Consider the following 20,942-nt stretch of genomic DNA (forward strand, 5'->3'; position numbering starts at 1 on the left):
TCAGTACAAAATATCCCTCACCCCTTCCCAAGGCCTTAGCTCAGCTGCTCTTTAAGATTCAACACATCTAAACTTTTTCATGGCTTTGCAGTTCCATTAAAACCCATTTTAATTTTATCAGATTTGGTTGAGGAAGTATCTTGAGTTTTTTCCCACCCTGATCTCAGACACAGAATTGTATAGGTTGGAAAAGATCTTCAAGGTCATCGAGTCCAACTGTTAACCTAACACTGCTAGTTCACAACTAAACCATGTCCCTAAGTACCACGTCCAAACATCTTTTAAATACCACCAGGGATGGTGACTCAACCACTTCCCTGGACAGCCTGTTCCAATCTCTGACAACCCTTTCAGGGAAGTAGTATTTCCCAATATCCAGTCTAAACCTTTCCTGACACAGCTTGAGGCCATTTCCTCTCATCCTATCCCTCATTACTTGGGAGAAGAAACTGATCCTCACCTCACTACAACCTCCTTTCACAGAGTTGTAGAGAGCAATAAGGTCTCCCCTTAGCCTCCTCTTCTTCAGACTAAACAACCCCAGCTCCCTCAACCGTTCCTCTTAAGACTTCTGCTCCAGACCCTTCACCAGCTTTGTTGCCCTTCTCTGGACAAGCTCCAGCACCTCAATGTCTTTCTTGTACTCAGAGGCCCAAAACTGAACACAGTATTCAAGGTGTGGCCTCACCAGTGCCAAGTACAGGGGCACGATCACTTCCCTCCTCCTGCCGGCCACACTATTCCTGATAAAGGCCAGGATGCTGTTGGCCTTCTTGACCACCTGGACACACTGCCAGCTCACATTCAGCCGGCTGTCAACCAACACCCCCACGTCCCTTCTGGCTGGGCAGCTTTCCAGCCACTCTTCCCCAAGCCTGTAGCGTTGCATGGGGTTGTTCTGGCCCAAGTGCAGGACTCAGTGAGCCTTATTGAACCCCATACAGTTGGTCTTGGCCCATCAATCCAGCCTGCCCAGATCCCTCTGTAGAGCCCTCAAGCAGATCAACACTCCCACTTGGTGTCGCCTGCAAACTTACTGAGGGTGCACTCGATCCCCTCATCCAGATAATTGATGAAGATACTAAACAGAACCAGCCCCAACACTGAGCCCTGGGGAACACCACTTGTGACTGGCCACCAACTAGATTTAACTCCATTCACCACAACTCTTTGGGCCTGGCCATCCAGCCAGTTTTTTACCCAGCAAAGAGTATGCCTGTCCAAGCCATGAGCAGCCAGTTTTTCTCCAGGAGCATGCTGTGGGAAATGGGGTCAAAGGCTTTACTAAAGCCTAGGTAGACAACATCCACAGGCTTTCCCTCATCTACTAAGCAGGTCACCTTGTCACAGAAGGAGATCAGGTTAGTTAAGTAGGACCTGCCTTTCATAAACCCATGCTAACCGGGCCTGATAGCTTGGTTATCCTGTACAAGCTGCATGATGGTACTCAAGATGATCCGCTCCATAATCTTCCCCACCACTGAGGTCAGGCTGACAGGCCTGTAGTTCTCTGGATCCTCCTTCCAGCCCTTCTTGTGGATGGATGTCACATTTTCTAATCTCCAGTCAGCTGGGACCTCCCCAGTTAGCCAGGACTGCTGATAAATGATGGAAAGCAGCTTGGTGAGCACTTCTGCCAGTTCCTTCAGTACCCTTGGGTGGATCCCATCTGGCCCCATAGACTCATGTATGTCTAAGTTGTGTAGCAGGTCACTAACCATTTAGAACAACTCTGGCTGGGTACCCAGAGAACAACTGGCCTTACTATTAAAGACTGACGCGAATAATGTATTAAGTACGTCAGCCTTTTCCTCATCCTTTGTCACTGTGTTTCCTCCCACATCTAATAAAGGCTGGAGATTCTCCTTAGTCCTCCTTTTGCTGCTAACGTATTTATAGAATTATTCTTTTATTGTCTTTTACGGCAGTAGCCAGATTACGCTTTAATCTCAAAAGCATGAGATAATTTGATGCAAACAGTGTGTTCGCAGACAGCAGAAATCACACGCGTTTCTTGTCTCCCAAGCAGAGAGCCCAGCCTGCTGTGCTCTGGGGTTTTCTTCTCTCCACAGACCAGCCTGTACTGTGACACCCAGCTGCCTACAGCCCAATAACTACAAATGTCTCCCCAAGTAGGGCTGGTAATAACAACAACAACTATTTACTACATTATACTATATTATTATCATTATTATTATCCCACCATTCCTTCCTGCTAAGTTTACTCAAACTTTCCTCAGTTGCTAATGGGGGAACTGGGGACAAACACTAACTGCCGTGACCCCATCCATACAAGGTGGTTACACATCCCCCTTTCCCGCTCCCTGCGGGAAGCAGATCTACCCCAGCCCTGGGCTGCTCCATCCTTCCACGCCTGCAAGAGGGACCAGAGATCGCTCACATGCCCATACCGCTCTTACATGGTTACAAAAAAAGCTACATACGTGGAGTTGGCGTTTTTTTCAGAGAAGACTCGCAGACAGAAATCCCCATTCTTGTTGGGCTCAAAGGTCGAGGGCACGATGATATATTCTCCTGCAGGGAGCTTGAACCGATTCAGCACTTCTCGGAGGTTGATGAAGGTGTTTGATTTTTCCCTTGCTTTGTTGGTCAGGAAAAAGTTTTTGCTCAGATGAATATTTGTCTGGCCAGAAAACTTATGAAAAGCAAAGAAAGAAGGAAAAAAACCCTGACAGTTTGCACGTGTTTGCATTTACAAATTAAAAATATAATAGATATGGCAATTAGTTATGTATGGCGGGGGGGATGGGGCGTGGGGAAGAGATGTTCACTTAACAGAACTGAAAGAGAGAAGACAAAGGGGGTGGCTGCATCCCACCACAGTACTACTGAGCTGTGGGTGCAAACGTATTTTGCAGATCGTCTCAATAAGTCATTCGGGTCACGCCCATGTTTTGCAGATGATGATTGGCATGTGAAGACTTTTGGCAAATTCTTCCACTAACTGTTTTTCTTTAACGCGAGATGGCTTATGACCAATGTCCCTCTGGTCTCCAGAGCTGGTGCCACCAGGGTACTGCAGCTCAGCTCTGCCTCTGAGGTTAGTCTGCCTTAAAGCAGAGAGCCTGCTTATGGAGGCCTCCAAGATTAAAATAAATGTTACACATTATAAAAGCATATTTTGGAGTATAACATCTTCCAGAATAAACTCTTCTGTCCAGGGTCTTACAGGTGGGCTAGCTCAGCTCTAGAAGCAAACATCAGGAATGTGCATGGTTCAGAAACACCCCCCCCTTCCCGTCCTCCCAGATTTTTAAGAATGCAAAACCTGCCAGACCTGCTGCCATGGTGGGAGATAAAATTCCACCTTTTGGAGGAAAGAAAAATCACAGGAGTGTAGATAGTCTCTTTTTTATGGAAATCAGATTTTTGGACCGCTAGGGTGAGAGCTGAGCAGCTAACAGAGTACTGCTAAAGCACTCAAAAGGTATGCAAGAAATTTAATTAACTGGCAGTCCTGTTTCTTTCCTGACAAAACCAAGCTTTACATAGAAGCAGCTGGTTTGAGCATAGCCCCAGGAGCCGCAAGGCACCCCGGCTGCTTTGCATGTACCCTTGCAGGTACAGCAAGCCCCATAATGAGCATACCCCAGCATTTTGCTCAACCTCACTCGCTCCTCTGAGGTGCAACAGCTCAGAGGCATTTGCGGCCCTGCCTCATATTGCATAGGCATCACTGCGTTGCACACCCCTCTCTGATCCCCAAGGCGTGCTATTAGCTACCTGCAGGTAGAAACAGAGAGAAACCAATAAAGACAGCGCTTAGGGAAATAAAAATAAACACCTCCTTGGAACATTACTTGTGTGTCAAACTCTGCGCAAACCTGAGAAAAGCAGCTGTGCTCTGGGGAAACAGGTGTCTGTCTGCGCTGGGAGAAGACCCATGGAAGAGCAGCTTTGCTGAGTTTTTGCAGTACAGAGAGCTCTTATCCCAACCCAAGATGCTCTGGAAATACAACATGGGCTCAAGGCCCCTCCCAGAATAAATGGTCTCTAACTTTAGACTCTGCACAGTCAATATTGTCCTGCAGTGAAGGAGGATCCTCTGAACCGTTTCATCCCACAAGCCATTCAGCCCCAACTCTGCACCTTGACCACCAATGCATGCTACATACCTCTGGGGGTACCTGCAAGGGGAAAAGGAGAGAGTTATTTGCTTGTTGAATGGCAGCTCCAGGGCTATTTCTTTTCACTGCCGGTTAGTGGGTACATCTACACCTCTTGGGAAGGGGGGAGGGGAATGGTTAAGTCAGCTCAAAGGGGAAGGTGAGTGCTGAGCCCACACTTTTTTTGCTCCTTCATCTAGAAGCATAGAATACTATAGGTAGGAAAGGGCCTCCGTAGGTCACCTGATCCAACTCCCTATTCAAAGCAAGGCCAATATCAAAGTTAGCAACATTGCTCAGGACCTTGTCCAGCCGAGGTTTTGATATTTCCAGGAATGCAGATTCCATCAGTCCCTGTGCTTGACCACTGTTTTTGTGGAGGATAATTTTCTAAACATCTAAGTGGAATTTTCCTTGCTGCAGCTGGTGTCTGACTCAACCCACCTGAGTTTTGACAGAAAGCCCAGTTCTGAGAACTGCACCGCCCCATTTATAAGGTGTGCAAGTTTTCCTTTTCCTCCCATGCACCTGTACTGCCTTACTTGCCTCATAAATCGCGAAGCCGATGGTGTGCATGTCCTCTCCCATCTTCCTCTGCTTCCGACGGTGCTTCTGAATCAGGCCAACAAGGAAAGTGCAGCCCCTCTCAGGGTCATCGGGATCCTCATCTTCTTCCTCCAGCTTGATTAAATACTGTGGATTCGTCCAAAAAGTGTCTGGGAATTGGATTTATGCAAACTGCTCAGAGGCTTCTTTGAAAGCAGCCATGCTGGTACATACGTGTCAGCTATGACAGATGCAGTTCTGACTTCCAAAATCAGCTGTGAGAAGGAAAAACTAACACTCCCCCCACAGCCTTTACAACCACAGCGAGACCTTCATCAGGGAGCAACATTTCCCAAACACTTCCACTTTTTGGACATCAGTCCTAGATATCCCATGTATACCCTCCTCCTCAGGCCACCCCAAACCAGCTCCCAGAAGCTCCCAAAGAAAGTACATGTGGATGAGTAAAGGGTTTCTCCAGTTTCTCTTACTTGGATAATTCCTGCAGCCCCCTGCAGTGGCTCCTCGCCTCCAGTTCCCATCCAGCTTCAGAAGGCTCCACTTCTTATACTTGTCACTTGCCAGTGTGTCTGGAGTCAGGTTGCAGATCTCCAGGCGGGAGTAATGTCTCAAGAAGTCATTGAACGCCATCCTGTGGGAGGCAATGCCACAGACGTCTCCTTTAAAAGGGCAGCTTTTCTATACAACAACCTTGTCTATCCCCTCTCTCTCCTGCTGCAATTTAGCACTAGGATTTGGGGTGAATTTGCTCATTCATCTTGGAAAGTGTACTGGAAGATGATACTTTCTGTGAAAAAAGCAGAGAAGACATTGCCTTCAGCCTGACTGGTAACCCCGTGGTACTTACCAAAATTCCCCATCTTCATGCCTTCTGGTCAGCCGCTCCCGCACCTCAGGGTCAACACCACTCCAGTTTGGGCAGCTGAAAGACAACCCCACATCAACTACAGGGTATGGTAAAGGTTAAATCCTAACATAGCTGTTCTAACACAGTGATTTCACTTTCTTACAGCTCCACACAACTGCAATACTCCACAATCTCTAGCTGATAGCAGCTCCAGGGCTCTCAAAACATAGCAGAATTAAAACACAGGAACCTGGTATATTTGATACCTCACTTCTTAAATATCCAAGGTAAGGATCAGAAACAGTTTCATTTGCATAAAGTGCTAATGCCTTGACTGACAGAGTTTTATTTTAGAAAAAGCGAGACCCAGAATAAATACTGCCCAGACACAGAAGTGAATAAGCTCCAGTTTTCATTGCTAACAACAGAAACGGATTTTTAAAGCCCTTTTAGAAAGTAAGTTTTCAGAAGCTCACCACTGAACCTGGCCTGTTAAAGAAGCAGAAACTACAGAGAGGCTTGTAGGAACCACCTTACACAAAGGCAGGTGTTTGTACGAAGGGCAACACATGCTGTGACACCTACATGGAAGAGGACAGTGGTGGCATGCTTCTTTTGAAAGCTCAGACCAAATACCACATCCAGATGTGACTTAGAGAGGAATTTGAGGTAGGGAGAAGACAGGTGAGAGCAGAAGCACAATCATACCTGTGCAGTAAAAGCCTACAGACAATGTGCAAGCCATCAACTCACTTGTCGTTCCACTTTCCAGTCCACTCCACTTCCCCCCAGGGATTTCGGATTCTGATCAGCTTCTGCACCGTTCCTCGGAAGTTCACCTGATGGGATCAGAAGTGTATGGAGAGTTACCCAGGGACTCAGCACTGCGCTCCCTTCCACCTTTTCTATGGGAATTAAAGGACATGACAGAGTAAGTGTCTTAGTGCTACACAAACACTGAAGTGTATATACACAAACATGCACTTACCTGATCTAAAAGACATGAAGCCAAGCTTGTCCAGAGAAGGTTTTTGTGCAATCAAAGCTCACAATAACCATCAGGTCTGTTTTGCGCTGCTAAAAAAGTTACCTCTGATAGGGTTTCAAGCAAAGGGAACACAAAGCTGCTATAGGACTACCAAAAAGCAGGTACAAGGGGATATTTTTCTAAAGCTGTCATCTAGGTATAAACTGCCCTTTCACATTCAAATGCCTTTTTCCCCCTTCCTATATATATTCTGAGCTGCACCTTTTAGAAGAGATGCGATACTCAGTCTGGCCACAACTCCTTTGACCACACAAATGCCCCAGCATCAGCCCTGCCACGACAGCACCTCCTTGCACTGCCCCAAGGCCCTGGCTTGTTGCCTGCTGATCTCTCTGTGCACAAAGTCCAGGCCAAGCAAAGCTGTATGAGTTTCAATGGGAACACCCAGTATTTATGGGGAACACGCAGCTCTAGTCCAGAAATTATGTTCTGGTGCCAAAGATGAACTATCCTTACAAAGCCTGCACTTATCTTCATAGGAGAAGCCTGGCTAAATCATGCCTGTTCGTGAATTAAGGTCAAACTCCTTCTTTGCTGCTTTCACTGTGAGAGGAGGCCCAAATGCAAGCACATAGACCTGCCCATTAGCAGCATCCACCTCAGTGCAGCATGCCAGCAGCTCTCTACACCTCATTCCAAAGTTTCAGAAATTATTTCAGAAACAATTACCAGTGAAGTGACTGAAAGACTGTTACACACCTGGAAGGACACCATGATCTGCTTCTTTTGTTTTCACTCGCCTTACCTTTGCCAGTTACCTGCTCTTGGACAGGCACCTTGTGTTCGAACACTGTGCCCTGCTGAAAGGCGTTTAAGGGAAAATAATTCTTTTTGTTTGTTTTTGCTTGGCACACATCTCTCGTACATCTTGACGTGTACTTAAGGTACAGCACTGCCTGTTACTTAGAAATGTGTTGAGGGGCCTGGTCACCAGCAGAGGGTAGCATGCCCTCTGCACAGGGCTTCCCACTGCCTGCTCACTGGGATATAGCAGTGCTTACAGAAAAAAAGGGTGGGTTTTTTTGTCAAAACCTCAAGAAGTCAAGTTTGCATTTATCCAAAACATGCCAACTAATTCAGTATTTCTTCAGAAAGGAGGGACTCAAAACCTGATTCAGCAAAATGGGTGAGTCTAGAGAGTTTGCAACATCGAAGACAAATTTGTGACTGTCATGGCCAGGGCCACATACAAAGCTCGCTGCGTTTCGCCCCTTTGGGGTGGCACGCCTACCTCCTCTGCCCCGGTGACTGAGTAAGCATGTCCCTTCACCAGCTTCTGGGAGGTGACTGCCTCTGTCTCTGCCGCACTGGTGATCTGGAGAGGGAAAGAAGCTTGGTGAACATGGCCTCCCATGAAGCAGGGAATCCAGCAGAGCAAAGCTTACTCCTCTAATGGAGCTTTAGTCTCAATGGGAGGCTGCAGCGATGGTTTAGCTGCTGCACAGAAGCAACAAGAGGGATCTGCATGACAGAGCAGAGAGAGGGGAAGGCAGCACGTGTGGTGGTGCTGGAGCCCCCAGGGCCCACATTCATAGCATGGGGCGCACACCAGAAGTCCTGCACCACAGCAAAGCTCCCTCCCAGCTCCAAAACACTTGGTGTGCTGCATCCCCTCCCGTGCATCTCCAAACACTGTACAAACAGGATACACATGATGAACTCCATGTTCTCAAGGGACCAGGAGCAACACAATGGGTGACCGGCCTGAGGCCGCCCAGGCATCATCACAGATCACACCCCAGTCCCACAAGCTCTAGTGCTTTGCTTCAAGGTCAAAGCACTCCTCCTGGCTCCACAGAAGAGTGGGAGGGTCCCCTTCGTTTCCCCAGAACTAGGACCTGCCATGCAGGGGAGCAAGGGAAAGGCTGCACTTTGGATGCCATTCATTCCTGAAGGCATATCACCCTCTCACTTTTTCATGGCCATTACAATACTTGGGCAGTCTGGCCTATAAACACTGCAGAGAAAAACTACTTCTTGCTAGAAAGTGACCGCTTGATGTCTTGCTCTAAAGGTACTTAGACCTCCATGAAACATGCATTGCCATCACCTTCCCACCATTTCATAAAGTGTGATCTTTAAAAAAAGTATATCTGAAGTTTGAAAAGATGGTGGGATCAAGCAGGCAGGATTCCTGCTGTCAATTTATGCCCTATTACTGCCCTTCAGCAGACTCTCCATGTAATGCTTAACCTCTGTGTCCCCATTTCTCTCACAGAAGAGGAGATTTTACAGGATTTTTCAAACACTAAACTCATTAATTACTGTAATTAATTAATTGGTAATTAATTAATTACCAAGAAAGAAATATATTTAACAACCTGCCCCCCACCTGACAACAGATTTCTATCAATCTGGGGCAAAAAACCAGATGTCAGGCTCTTATCTAAATGCAAACTAGTAAAACAGGCCTCAAAAGTGCCATGAAGTCACACAACAGACATTAACCAAGTACTTTTCCTGCTGTGAAGCTTCCCTCTCCTGTGGCTCCAATTTAACTTATAAAATAGGAGGAAATACTTCATTTTATATTATGAACAAAGTTCTTGTTAACAGTTTACCTTTCCCTTAGACATAACTAAGATGTAATCTCATTTGGGAGCAGGGTGATTATCACAATAACCATATGTAGACTCATTTCAGTGAGTCTAAAAGCGATACTGAATCCTTGCAGGCAGGGCCAAAGATCCTGTTTTCCTTCTGGTGCGGGTTCAGCTTTTGGTGACATGTTTTCCTTTTAGAGGCCTGCCAACAGTCCAAGCCTCCCTGCTTCAAGAATAGAGCCCAGATTTTTTGGGAATGTTTTGGTACAATTTGTGTGACAAGCAGGCTACGGGCAAGGATGGAGGTTGCCACCTCTGAGCATCTGACCTCAGAGGCCATTAGCAGCAGCATTCTGTCCAAACCCACTCAGCCAGTATCAACCTGCTGCCAAGCTACAGGTTTTCTTAAGAACAAAGATGTATATCAGGACCCCTAATGAGCTCCCTGTACGCTTTGTGACCATGAATCTATGAAACAGCAAAAGCTCTAGCTCTCGAAGAAAAAACCAAGGAAGGCAATGAGCTTGTACACATGAACTAATTAAGTCTACGTTTCAACCTGTTCTCAGACATAACCCCCCAAGAAGAGCATATGCCTGTGTCACACTTTTGGGTCAAATTCTTCAGGCACAAGGCAGAGCAGAGAACCATAGGCAGAGGTTCTGTGCACCTCTGTGGATGGAGCACAGGACCATCCCCCAGCTGCCTGCATGCCCAGCGAGAGCCGAGGACCCAGCAATAAGCCTGCTAACTCACATCAATGGAGCAGCCAAGGAGAGAGCCTTTCTGAAGTGCCTTCTGGATGATTCTGAAGAGGTTGGGTGGTGCCTTCTGCAGCTCATACCATTCTGCAATTCCACCGGTGAAGTCCTCGAAGCCTTCAGTGGTGGTGCCACCAGAGAGAGACTCGTAAGATCCGTTCAGCCTGCATGGAAGGAGACACACACACACACAACCATCAGGCTCCCTGTTTTCTTCTTCTCACACATAAAACCACCTGGTTCCCTATTCTCCTCTTCATTTGGAGAGGGGGACTCTGTTGTGCCAACTGTTACAGCATTTCTGCTTTCAACAGCAGCACAGCAGCTATGAACATGCCCCCCCATTCAGCTTTCCTTCTTAGACCTCTGTACTTGGAAAGACCAGCATCAAATCTTATACAATTTTATACACCGGTTGCAGGTTCAGTCATATAAATGACAAAAATAATGAACACTATTTGAAGAAAAAATAATATTAAAAAAAATCAAGACCAAATAATTTGCCTCTCTAGTTCCACAGTCTTTCAATACTTTTAAAAATAACAGGTCTGATTGTCAGGTTATCTAAATAAGCTCAATGTCTTAAGGCAATTGAAAACAATGATGTTGTATGGCAGAATTCCTCCCTGACCACCCCAAAACTGGAAATTCAGATTTTAGCATCTTCACCTTGAACAGAGGCCTGAGCACGTGGACTGGCATGCTTTGTACGCTGAAGCACAGCAGCTGCAAGCCCTCACAGTTGCATAGAGCACATGAAACAGAGCTTCCCAGGCCCTGGTGACAGGAGGCAGTGCTCTAGGACAGCCTCCTAGCCAAGTTTTTCTTGGCTACCTAGAAAGCCAGTACTTATGATTACTTGTCTTAAGCATGTGTCAGCAAAGCTTTAGTAAAGCAGCCGTTGTGGGATACCCCAGAAGTTGTAAAGGCTAATAATTAGGTTGACATTTTAAACGCATAGTATCTGTGCAGTTGACGATGCTATGGAGAAGCAGAGGCATTAGATCTGAGCGGAGTGAAAGGCTGGCCTCAACTCACTTGGCATAGGCCTTCTCCAGCAGTGCGCTCCAGAACTCGCTGCCCTCCGCTGAGTGCACAAAGAGCAGCTCCCCGTTCTTGGTGGGCAGCCTGTCGTCCACCACGACGTCCACCCACTCCCCATACTGCCAGAACTGGAAAGACAGAACAAACACTTCATCACTGCCCCATGCTGTGCACTCAGATCACCAAGTCATTTAGCCGCTAACAGCAATTTCCTAGAGGAAAAGCAATACCCCTCACAGCCAACTTTGCCCACCCTGTTCAGGGGTGCATGTCCTCAGCTGGACCTGCCAATAGGGGAAGGACCACAAAGACAGCCCCTCCTCCCAGCACTTTGAGGGACGTCAAAGAGCCAGGCAGAAAAATTGAGACATCCAAGGAGGGTGGTGGTGGTAGAAGAAGGAAGACCGCTAACCAAAGTGTTCCAGGAAACACCACACATGTAGAGATAGCCAGCCACATTGAATCCTGGCCAACAGCACTGGGGGGAAGGCTGTTTTCCACCTACCTGGAAGTGGAAAATTCCAGCATATTTATCCTGGAAGCTCTGGTCTTTGGGAACAACACGGGCCAGAATTTCTTCATTCAGTGTGAGAGAGGCAATAGCGGCCAAGAGCCAACAGTCCCCTTATTAAAAACAAAAACATAAAAAAGGAAAAAAAAAATACACCATTCATTATTCAAACTTTATTCTTTAGTTTTCGTACTGCATAGGGACTGTGCATTAAAACCAATAATCACCTCCACTGTGATGAGATGATCCCTCCCATCACTTTACCTCTCAGGCAGATCAAATGTATGCACAGAAATACTCGCCATTTCCAGACAAGCATTGTATTTCCTCAAGACCAAAGTAGTAAAAAAAGCAAAAGCAGGCTTTCATGACCTACCAACACAGTTATCACCCATGCTGGGACTATTTGAAAGAAAACTTAATATTCAATTGAGTGTCTATAGGTTAGGAAGGAGCATAGGGAAAAGGCGAAGAGCAGGGCCTGTGGGCTCACGCAGGTACTCAGGGGTGCAGTTTCGCCTCAAAAGGCCAGTGTCTTCTCAAGCATGGACTGTTTTCCTTTCCTTCCTCCATGTTTAATAAACGCCTGTTGACTTGCCATCCAGAGACATATCCTATGGACCAGCTTCCTTTAAGGTTTCTTGCCAGCCTCGTACCAAACAGGAGATCCTTTCACCTTATACAACTCTGGAGGCTCTTGCTAGAGGCCTCTCTATTTAGTCCCACGTCTCGTCTCTGCTGCTAGTCACCAGAGAGCCAGGGAAGGTCTGAAGGCAGACACTGTTCCCCAGTCCCACACACATCTTCACCCTTCCTGGGATGGAGCCAACATACACTGAGCCTGCAGCCAGAGTCCCAGGGTCTGGGCTGTCTGGATAGTATTTTTCCACACCATCTCCGACCAAGCACAGGGAGGAGGAGACCACAACTATATAAACATTACCCCTATTTTGTGTAATTATTTTCAGATACCAGCATTACTTTAACAGAGTGGTTACCTTGCTGCTCAGCCGTGGGTTTTCTGCAGCCCATTAGCAAGGTGATTAGAGACTTAAAGACCCAGCTGATCCCCTGACTCCCACAGCCCAACACAAAACTCCTTGTTACCGTTAGCAGATCTGCCATTGCCTTGCTTTGTGAACACAGGAACGTCAGTACTATGCATCAGACTCCACAGAATGGTCCTGCAGTGTGTGTAGGACTGCAGATTCAAGAAACATGAACCAGCCACAGCTGCTACCAAGTCAGAGACCAGCAAAGTAGCAGTCTCTATACAGCCAGCTCTCTCCTATAGGAAAAGGGTCAAAAGCCCTCAGGTAAGAAGCTGGAGTTCAAATGGGCAGCTGGGAGAAGTCCTCAGGCAGAAGCAGCTTTTGGTCACCCTCAAGCTCAAACCCAGCACCACTCAGATAGCGCAAAGAGGAACACAGGCAACCTGCAACTCCCTCCAGGCTGCCCAATCACTTTTCACAGCTGAACCCCAGCAGCAGCTCTATGAATTACATTTGTCGCATGGCCCTTTTCACATCTCATGAAAGGTGGAAGATGTGGAATTTCAGAATAATTTCCAAACTCCAGATGTTTTACTATTCCATAACCTAGAGGGAAATAACCAAACATAAAACGTTCCCTTCAGCCCTGCCTCTGGCTGCTTGTATTGCAATGGAAAAATCATCACATCAGAGACATTTTTCAAACAGGAAAGTCACCTTGTCGTTCTCCTGCGACAGCTTATGAAGCAATGAGTATGTTCCCCTCCCTCCTCTGCAACAGCACATCCATCTCACCCTGCAAAATGGCAACTCTTCTTACAGCCTCCTTTGTAGCATTGAGACCCTCTTCCCTGGCAGCTGTGCACCCTCTGGTGCCATCGTGCATTCAGAGGCACCGCCAAGCACAGCAAGTGGGCTTGCAGGGAAAGAGACTGGGGTCATAAGATACTAAGAGACATTTCTGGATGGGCTAATCTACAATTAACAGTATGATCCTCTGGCCTCCAGCCATGTGAAGGCTTTAGCAGTGACCCTTCAAAGCAATTCTCCTTAAAGACGAGGACACTAAAGGGCTCTGCAAACAAACCCCTCCGTCAAAGAGCAACAACAGTTCAACTTCAGCTCAGCTTAGATCTGTGCTCTCCCTTACACAGCCTGCCTGCACAAAGTTATGTTTGTAAGGTTTTCTTGTTTGTTTTTTGACCAAAGGAGTCGCCAGACAAACGTGGCAACATTTATAAGCGCTGGGGAGAGGCTGCTGAGAGATCCCTTCTGTACTGAGGATCCCTGTTTTTATTAAGTCTCCAGAAAAGGTAGTTTCTGAACAAGAATTGGGGTTCTTTAAAGCCAAGGGACAACTCCCTTCTAGAGAATAGCCCTGGCATTTTAAGTGGAGCTCTTGAGGGGTGAGGCTGAATTAATATCCTATTGTCTCCACTGCTTCCTCCTTAAATTGTTTTTCTCCCACTGGTACTCATCCCACAGCAAGTTAATTCATTAACCCAGACAAAAAAGTCTTTCTGTTGTCTTACTGAGTTAAAGGAGGTTACAGCTTGTGACAGGGCTCTTCTGGGTCAAGTGAGCAGTGGATTATGTGTTTTGCAGCAGAAATATCAAATGTCAGAGACACTGTGGGAGAAGGGAATGGATGTAAATATACACATGCACTGGATCAGCGCACACCACAGGAGAGCTGAGCACTTTCCATCAACACCCAGCACTGCACATGGGCAGATAACCCTTGGCCTTCCCCACAAAAATTCCTTTTCTGTCACTATGAGCCACTGGCTCATAGGTGTTTTTAAGGTCAACAAAATCCTAAAAGAAAGGAAAGAGTGGGATCTTCCTTCTACTTGATGTGCTACTGCCCCTCCAGCAGGAACAATCACTCTCACCTGGGAAAAGTTAGCAAGCCTTACTAAGACTTTTAACTTCTAACAAACAGGCAATCTCAAAGTATCCTGGTCATTAGGAGCAGGCATGAAACAATTCACAAATATACAAATGGATAGATTAACCAGCCTGATCACAGCACAGGCGCCAAATGACTGATAACCTGCAGAAGAACAATGCCAGCACACATCCCAGGCTCTGCAAGGCTCTTACAGACAGACACGCACAACTCAGACATGGAGTGAGTCTCTGGCAGCTTAGGCCTATACAAGCTAGACTAAAGCCAGCACAGGTATGCTTACCTAGACTGCTAGGATGCTTTCACATGGTTAGGTAGATACATGCTCTTATTCAGACTAAATTAGATAAACCCAGAACAAGAGCAACTCAGCCTGCTCAGCACCGCCGTGCTAGTCCTAAGGCATAGCTGGATAAAACCATGCAGCTCCTGGCCCCTACAACAAAGATGCAGGCAGAGCTGAAGGCACTTTGTGTATGCTTTATTGGGTGGGTGGAAACATCTGGAGGCATGTCCTATGCCCCTTGTTCACAGTCAGCTGTAGAGGTGTTTCTCCTCTCAATTGCTCAACCAGCAGCGTAATACAGAGTTCATGTTGCACGGCCTTACTCAACCAGGCAAACTTGACCACTCCAAGACAGCCCCAGAGCATTTGACATTGGTGTTACTACCCCCAGAAAAACTGTGCTGATTTAAACTAGCAGCAAGTCTGGCTCAGAGAGTGGATGTCCCACCACTCTTACAAAGAAATACTAGCATTTCTATTCCCCAAACAAGGCAGGGTCTGAGCAGGCAGAGACCAGCACAGAAAGAATATGTGAACAATTCAACATGACCACAGTAGCTCAGGAAGCCTTGGTCATAAAGCTGGTCAGGCATCTATATTAAGAGCATATACCCTTCAATGCTACAATAGATCTTTGAGTCAGGTTTCCTCTGCACACAGGAAGCACTGAAATTCAAGCAGGAGAAACTCTCCCCAGAGGACCTCTAAGCCCATAAGCTGAGTTTATAAAGAATTTCCTTTACTTTCTAGCTGTCCCATCAAGGCAGACATGAAGAGAAAGAAAGAGCAGACTTTGCTGTAAAACCTCTCTGTTGAACTTTATACTAGTTTCTAAGGAGAATTTGGAGTCAGACAAACATATAGATCTTAACTTGGACAACTCTGGGCAAGGTCTTCTTGAGATTAACAGGCAGATACAGCATATATGGGAGACACCACCCTTTGGTTTCCACATGTAAAAGTGCTCAACAGTCAGGATATCATCTCTCCCTTTCTGAACACTTATCACTAAAAGTAGACCTGATAATTCAAAGCCTGGATGAAAACAGATCTTGTGATAATACCTGGAGTTTTAGCCTGCACTAAATAAGCCTCAGCAGGGTCTTTACCAAACAGTCGTAACTTTAAGAACCGGTACTTTTGTAAGGCTCTTGACAGTGACCTCCCTTTGATAGAGAAGGAAAATCCAAGAGGAGGCTAACAGACTTACATGAAGAATCTGAAAGGAGTGTCAGGAAGGCTAGGTAAATCACGGTGAACTTTTGTAAACACACAATACAACAGGCAGAACAAGGTTATCAGAAAAGGGAATATTATCAGGCTGTGAGTTTATTTATATTAACAAGAAGTACTACTTCTTCCTGTCATGCTTCACTTATTTCTATACATCCACCTCTGCATTTACCTAATCTCCAGATATGAACAAGAATGTTACAAAAATGTAATTGCAAGGCAAGCATAAAGAGCCGTAAGGGCTTAAAATTGGCCATTCTGGAGAGCAAAGAGATGCAAAGCATCCCCATGAAGCAACTCGAGGCATGTAAGCGAAAGGCAGCTCCTTTGGTCACTGCACAGCTCATGTAAGAGTATGGGGTCAAAGGGAAAATGTACATTCAGCCAATCACAGACACATCACTATTTTAAAACACTCATAGCTATAGATTAACAGCTACTGAATGTATTTATATTAGTACCATGGGACTCCAGGAAGTTTTCTGGTTAGAAACATGAAGCTGTGGCAACCCACTTACAGTAGAGTGGTTGCCAGCATCGGAAAACCATGCATCTGATTTTCTAAATTCATCCTATTCAATCCATTATTTTTCCACACATTTTTGTGTAAGGAGATGACACCTGTGTCTAAACAGCCGACAAGAGAGATACTGTGCTGTGTATGCCTGGTGTTGTGATACCATGGTGACATCCCCTCCAAAGAAGGTGGTTACGGGCGGATAAGCTTCCTCTCCACACTGGCTCTGGTGTAATGAGTCACCACATCCCACGTGCTGCCATTCTTAGCCAAATACCATCACTGAGTTCAGACCTGATACTGCAAAACTAACTCTGAAAAGTTTCTTCTAAAAGGAAACAAAAACAGAACAAAGGAAAATCCAAAGCCCAAGGGGCAGAACTTTGGTGTCTGGAGAACCTAATGAACTGCCGCCTTGGCAAGGGGACAACCTTTTCCATGCTGATGATCAGCTATGCCTTTTGTGCATTGCAGTGTCGTATAGTCCAGATCAACGACAATGAAACATATAGGCTGCATCTGGCCCACAGACCAAAGACTCCTGGTCTAGAAGGAACATCTGTACCACTGCTCATTAGCTGAGCTGTCAGTTACACATCCCCAGCCAAGAAGCCTGTTGCAGCAGTGATGGGTGCATGCGCTTTGGATGCCTCATCTGTCCCCTGAGATACTCTAAGATGTTCTGAATGGCTTAGCAATAGCGACGAAACTCTACGTGGGTACAGGTCTGTTGCTTGGTGATTAAGCCTTTTGGGTGACAAATAGACTACAAAAGCTTCCTATGGAAAAAAGCAACATAATAAGAAGTACAGGTTTCCAAGAGCACCTGGTATCTTCCAGTGCAATCTTTGTGATATCCTAAAATGTGACAGGACATCAGTGTTAGCACTCAAAGTTCAAGTAAATGGAAGCTTAAGCAAAGGTATCAATACAAATGCCGGTGTCAGATGAGGCAGTGGGGGGGGGGGGGAAAAAAAGCAGCATTTGTACAGCACATCTGCTAGCCTCATTGTGTGAAAAAGTAGAGATTCTATACAGGCTCTTAGTAACTCAGTCACTAAACAGAGACAAGATCAAATAACATCTAATTTTTAATCAACCACTAAACTGTCACACAAGACCAAAATCCTGCCCAGATTCATAAGAAGATAGTGGGGTGAGTCACAGCATTACTTAGTCATGGTGAAAACAGGAATATAAACACGAACACTAACAACCTCCTATTAAATATTGTTTCAGAAGATAAAATAATACAAGATATGAGTCAGTTTGTATCCTTTGGTGGTACTGTATAACCTCATGAGAACATCTGACTGGTCCAAAGACCTCAAGACAACGAATGTGTTCATCAGTTTAAAACAAGGTTTAGCATTAGCAACAGCAGCTCCACAACTTGAAAACTAAGTTACAAATCTTTCATTACAGTGCTTTTACTGCCACAACACCTGGATAGAAAAGCTGGAAGTCTACAGAAGGCAGGAAGCAACTAGGTGCTTTCAGAAATGAGCATCTATGTAAAATGGCAGCTGTTGAGATGGCATTACAATAAACTGTCATTTCACATTTAACTACTCCTTAGCTGTGAAGTTTCACAATTAGGGAAAAAAAAAAAAAAAAAAGAGGACAGATGCCTGGCATGTGTGTTAAGCACTGGGACATGCTTTATGCCACAGCAGTCGTGGTGGAAGACATTATATTAGGCAGAGAGAGAACACACAAAGGAAGCTGGGGACATGCCAAGGACTTTGCTGATGACACAACAGAGCCTAATCCATGCCACAGATCATAATGGGGCATGAGGTGAACTACATTCACAATCTAAGTATTTTTTATTGTCAGGGGTATTTACACAAATTGTATATAGTTGTTAAAGCACCAACCTGAGTAACTCCTGAAAGAAAACATAAGCATAAAACGTGAACTCAGCTTCCCTATCTGTTACATTTTTGGACATGAAAACACAAATAGCAGCAGTGGGACTAGAAACTAAGAATCCACAACGTGGCTAACATTGTGCTGGTGAAAAGCAAACGAAGAGAACTTCCTTCCTTTGCCAACCCTGCTCTGAAAGCACAATACACGGCACATATTAGTCATGCTTCCCTACACCGAGAGCTTTCCCTCAACCGCGCTATCAGTCTAATCTAAAACCCTCTCCCTACAGTTACGGAATAAATATGAGCCTCACTGCTTCCACTTCAGCTTATTTCCTCTCACATTCCCACCGCTGTCCTCCTTACCAGCCTCCACGCTGCCTTCTAGGAGGAAAGGCATGGAAGTACTCGCGTAAAACCCCTGTTAGCACGCAAGGCAGGAGAGAGGCTTCGAGATGGGGATGGCTGTGCCTGCACAGCCAGGTTAAGCCACCCACTTCCCGCTGTCCCCTGGGGCTTCCCCACAGGTCCTGGGGCTCCTCCAGAGTAGCTGACCCACAGGCTGCCATGGCACAAACTTAGTGGCAGTCATAGCAAAAGCAGAGGGCTCACAGGCTGGCCCATCCTTCCTGAAATACCCCTAGTTTTGTTTTCCTCAAGAGCTATCGAGCAGCCAGGAATCCCTCCGTATAATTTGTTTCTCCATACTGCATCTTTCCAGGTTTCAGGGTGTCTCTCCTGCTCAGCAGCACTCTCTCCCACTGGGGAAAGAAGCACCTCACTATGCACTCAACTGCTCTTCTAAGCAGACTGTTAAAGGCAGAAATTAGTCAAGCTACCCTCAGGTACTCAGACACAAAAGGAACTGGTAGTGACCAGAAAAGCCATCAGGAAACCAGCCTGTGCCATCCCTACTCGGTGCACACAGCAATGCTGTGCTCAGTGGCCAAACACACATCGTCCCTACCTGCAGCTGGACAGGCAGAGGACAGGCAAGAAAGATCTGATTTGATACGAAGAGAGGTGGTAGGATGCAAAAGAATGTGTTTACAGAGTGAGTTACAGCCTAGTATAACCTCTAGTGTCCTGGGGCAGCACCCACATGGAAGACTCAGCTTTCTGCCTCCACCTTACCTAAGGCCCCTTGGCAGATGTCTGTGCGAGTGGCTCCACCGGCTATGAACTGCGGGCTGGAACACAGCTCCTGCGAACAAAACAAGCCTTGCATTACATATATCTGCAGGTAAGGGAGGATACAAGGCCACACTTGCAGCAAACTTAAACAAGTGATTGACCACAGCAGATGAATGCCACAGGGACGGAGCAGGTCAGGAACGAGTGCGGGCACCAGACACGTTAAGCACAGTGACAACAAGAGATGGTGACCAAAGCTTGTGGGCAGCCATCTCACTTCACAGTATGTGCCAGCAGGTCCCCTGCATTTTTACACACATGCACACACCGCTCTGCTATTACCTCCCCGCCACCGACTATGTCGGGGTCTCTCAGAAATGCCTAGGCACCCTGGAGTCCATCTGACCCGATGGCTCCCGTGGCCAGACTGGGCTGCTTCGGTAGCCAGAGGCGCAAGGCTGAGTGAGGGCTTGTAAAGGAAACCTCTGCATCGTGGTCAGCTCATCTCTCTGCTAAGGAAAAGAGTTACCCGAAGTGACAGCCCCAAGAGCTACCCAAAGCAAGCCGTTTGTCCCCTCGGAGAGTTCAGGATGGAGGAGCAAAGCACTTTTTTGCTGTTTGTTTTCCAGATGGAGCATGTCACCCAGCCAGCCAGGTCACCGGGCGAAGGGACACCCCCAGTGCCCGGGGCGGCCGCAGCCTCACAAAGCAGGCGCACCGGGATTTCGCAGTGGCCGGGGGGCTGCCCGGGGAGGCTGCGGGAGCGCGGCTGGGCCCGGGGCCGCCCGCACCGCGCTCGCCAGCCGCACCCCGACCCGGGGCCGGGGCCGGGGCTGGGCGGCGGCCGGAGAAACGCGCCTCCGGATGGGCCGAGAGGGAGAAGGGGGAGCAAACAGCACACGCACAGCCCCCGCAGAATTAAATTAAACCAAATTGGGGGGGGGGGGGGGGGGGAAATCGGGGTGAAAAGGCTTGGTGGTGCCGCGGAAGGATGCAACCAGGACCGCCCTCCCCCCCATCGCCGCCCTACCGTGGGTCTGCGCCAGACAACGCCCTGTGTCTTGTAGGAGCTGGGCCCCAGCTCTCGGTAGCCGAGGGCGGTGGGGCCGGCGGGGAAAGAGGGGTCCTGGAAGAGCCGCCCTTCCTGCAGGCACTCCCGCCGCAGCGCCCCGAAGTCCTGGCCCAAGTAGGGGACGGCGCGGTCGTGCCGCCCCGCGCCCAGCGCCGCAGCCCGCTCCTTCGCCACCGCCGCCGCCATCCCCGCCATCGCCCCGCTCCGCTCCGCCACGCCCCGGCCCGGCCCGACACCCGCCCCCCGCTCCTCCGCGGGGGTCACGAGTGCCGCCGGTGCTCAGCCCCGCGGCATCCCCCGGTTTGCTCGAGTCCCTCTGCGCCGGGAGGCAGCTGCACCCCCTCCGAGTCACGGATGAAGTAACCTCCCCCCCGCCCTGGTTTCCATCTCTGTTCCCCGTGGACCTGACGGGAAGCGCGTCTCCCTCACAGACGGCACCTCATCTGCTCCACACCTGTGCCAGCCCTGGGTCCC

At 47.6% G+C, this 20,942-nt stretch overlaps 1 protein-coding gene across 2 annotated transcripts in view; it reads right to left on the bottom strand.

Moving 5' to 3' along the window:
* Positions 1-20,716, bottom strand: part of CAPN2 (calpain 2) — a 28,994-nt gene extending 8,278 nt beyond the window's left edge. Inside the window, exons 1-12 of one of the 2 annotated variants that reach the window (XM_075088785.1) lie at positions 20,427-20,716; positions 19,397-19,466; positions 11,443-11,561; positions 10,932-11,065; positions 9,889-10,057; positions 7,821-7,904; positions 6,295-6,380; positions 5,542-5,616; positions 5,165-5,325; positions 4,674-4,843; positions 4,137-4,148; positions 2,445-2,656 (exon numbers count right to left, since the gene is read on the bottom strand). In XM_075088785.1, the coding sequence (XP_074944886.1) occupies positions 2,445-2,656; positions 4,137-4,148; positions 4,674-4,843; positions 5,165-5,325; positions 5,542-5,616; positions 6,295-6,380; positions 7,821-7,904; positions 9,889-10,057; positions 10,932-11,065; positions 11,443-11,561; positions 19,397-19,466; positions 20,427-20,663 (1,529 nt within the window). In that variant the 5' untranslated portion in view covers positions 20,664-20,716. Of the gene's footprint in view, positions 1-2,444; positions 2,657-4,136; positions 4,149-4,661; positions 4,844-5,164; positions 5,326-5,541; positions 5,617-6,294; positions 6,381-7,820; positions 7,905-9,888; positions 10,058-10,931; positions 11,066-11,442; positions 11,562-19,396; positions 19,467-20,426 lie in introns of both variants that reach the window. The other variant, XM_075088784.1, reaches the window with a different exon arrangement.
* Between the last annotated feature and the right edge of the window lie 226 nt (positions 20,717-20,942).

The sequence above is a fragment of the Phalacrocorax aristotelis genome, chromosome 3 (genome assembly GCF_949628215.1).
Source record: "Phalacrocorax aristotelis chromosome 3, bGulAri2.1, whole genome shotgun sequence".
NCBI classification, from domain to species: Eukaryota; Metazoa; Chordata; class Aves; order Suliformes; family Phalacrocoracidae; genus Phalacrocorax; species Phalacrocorax aristotelis.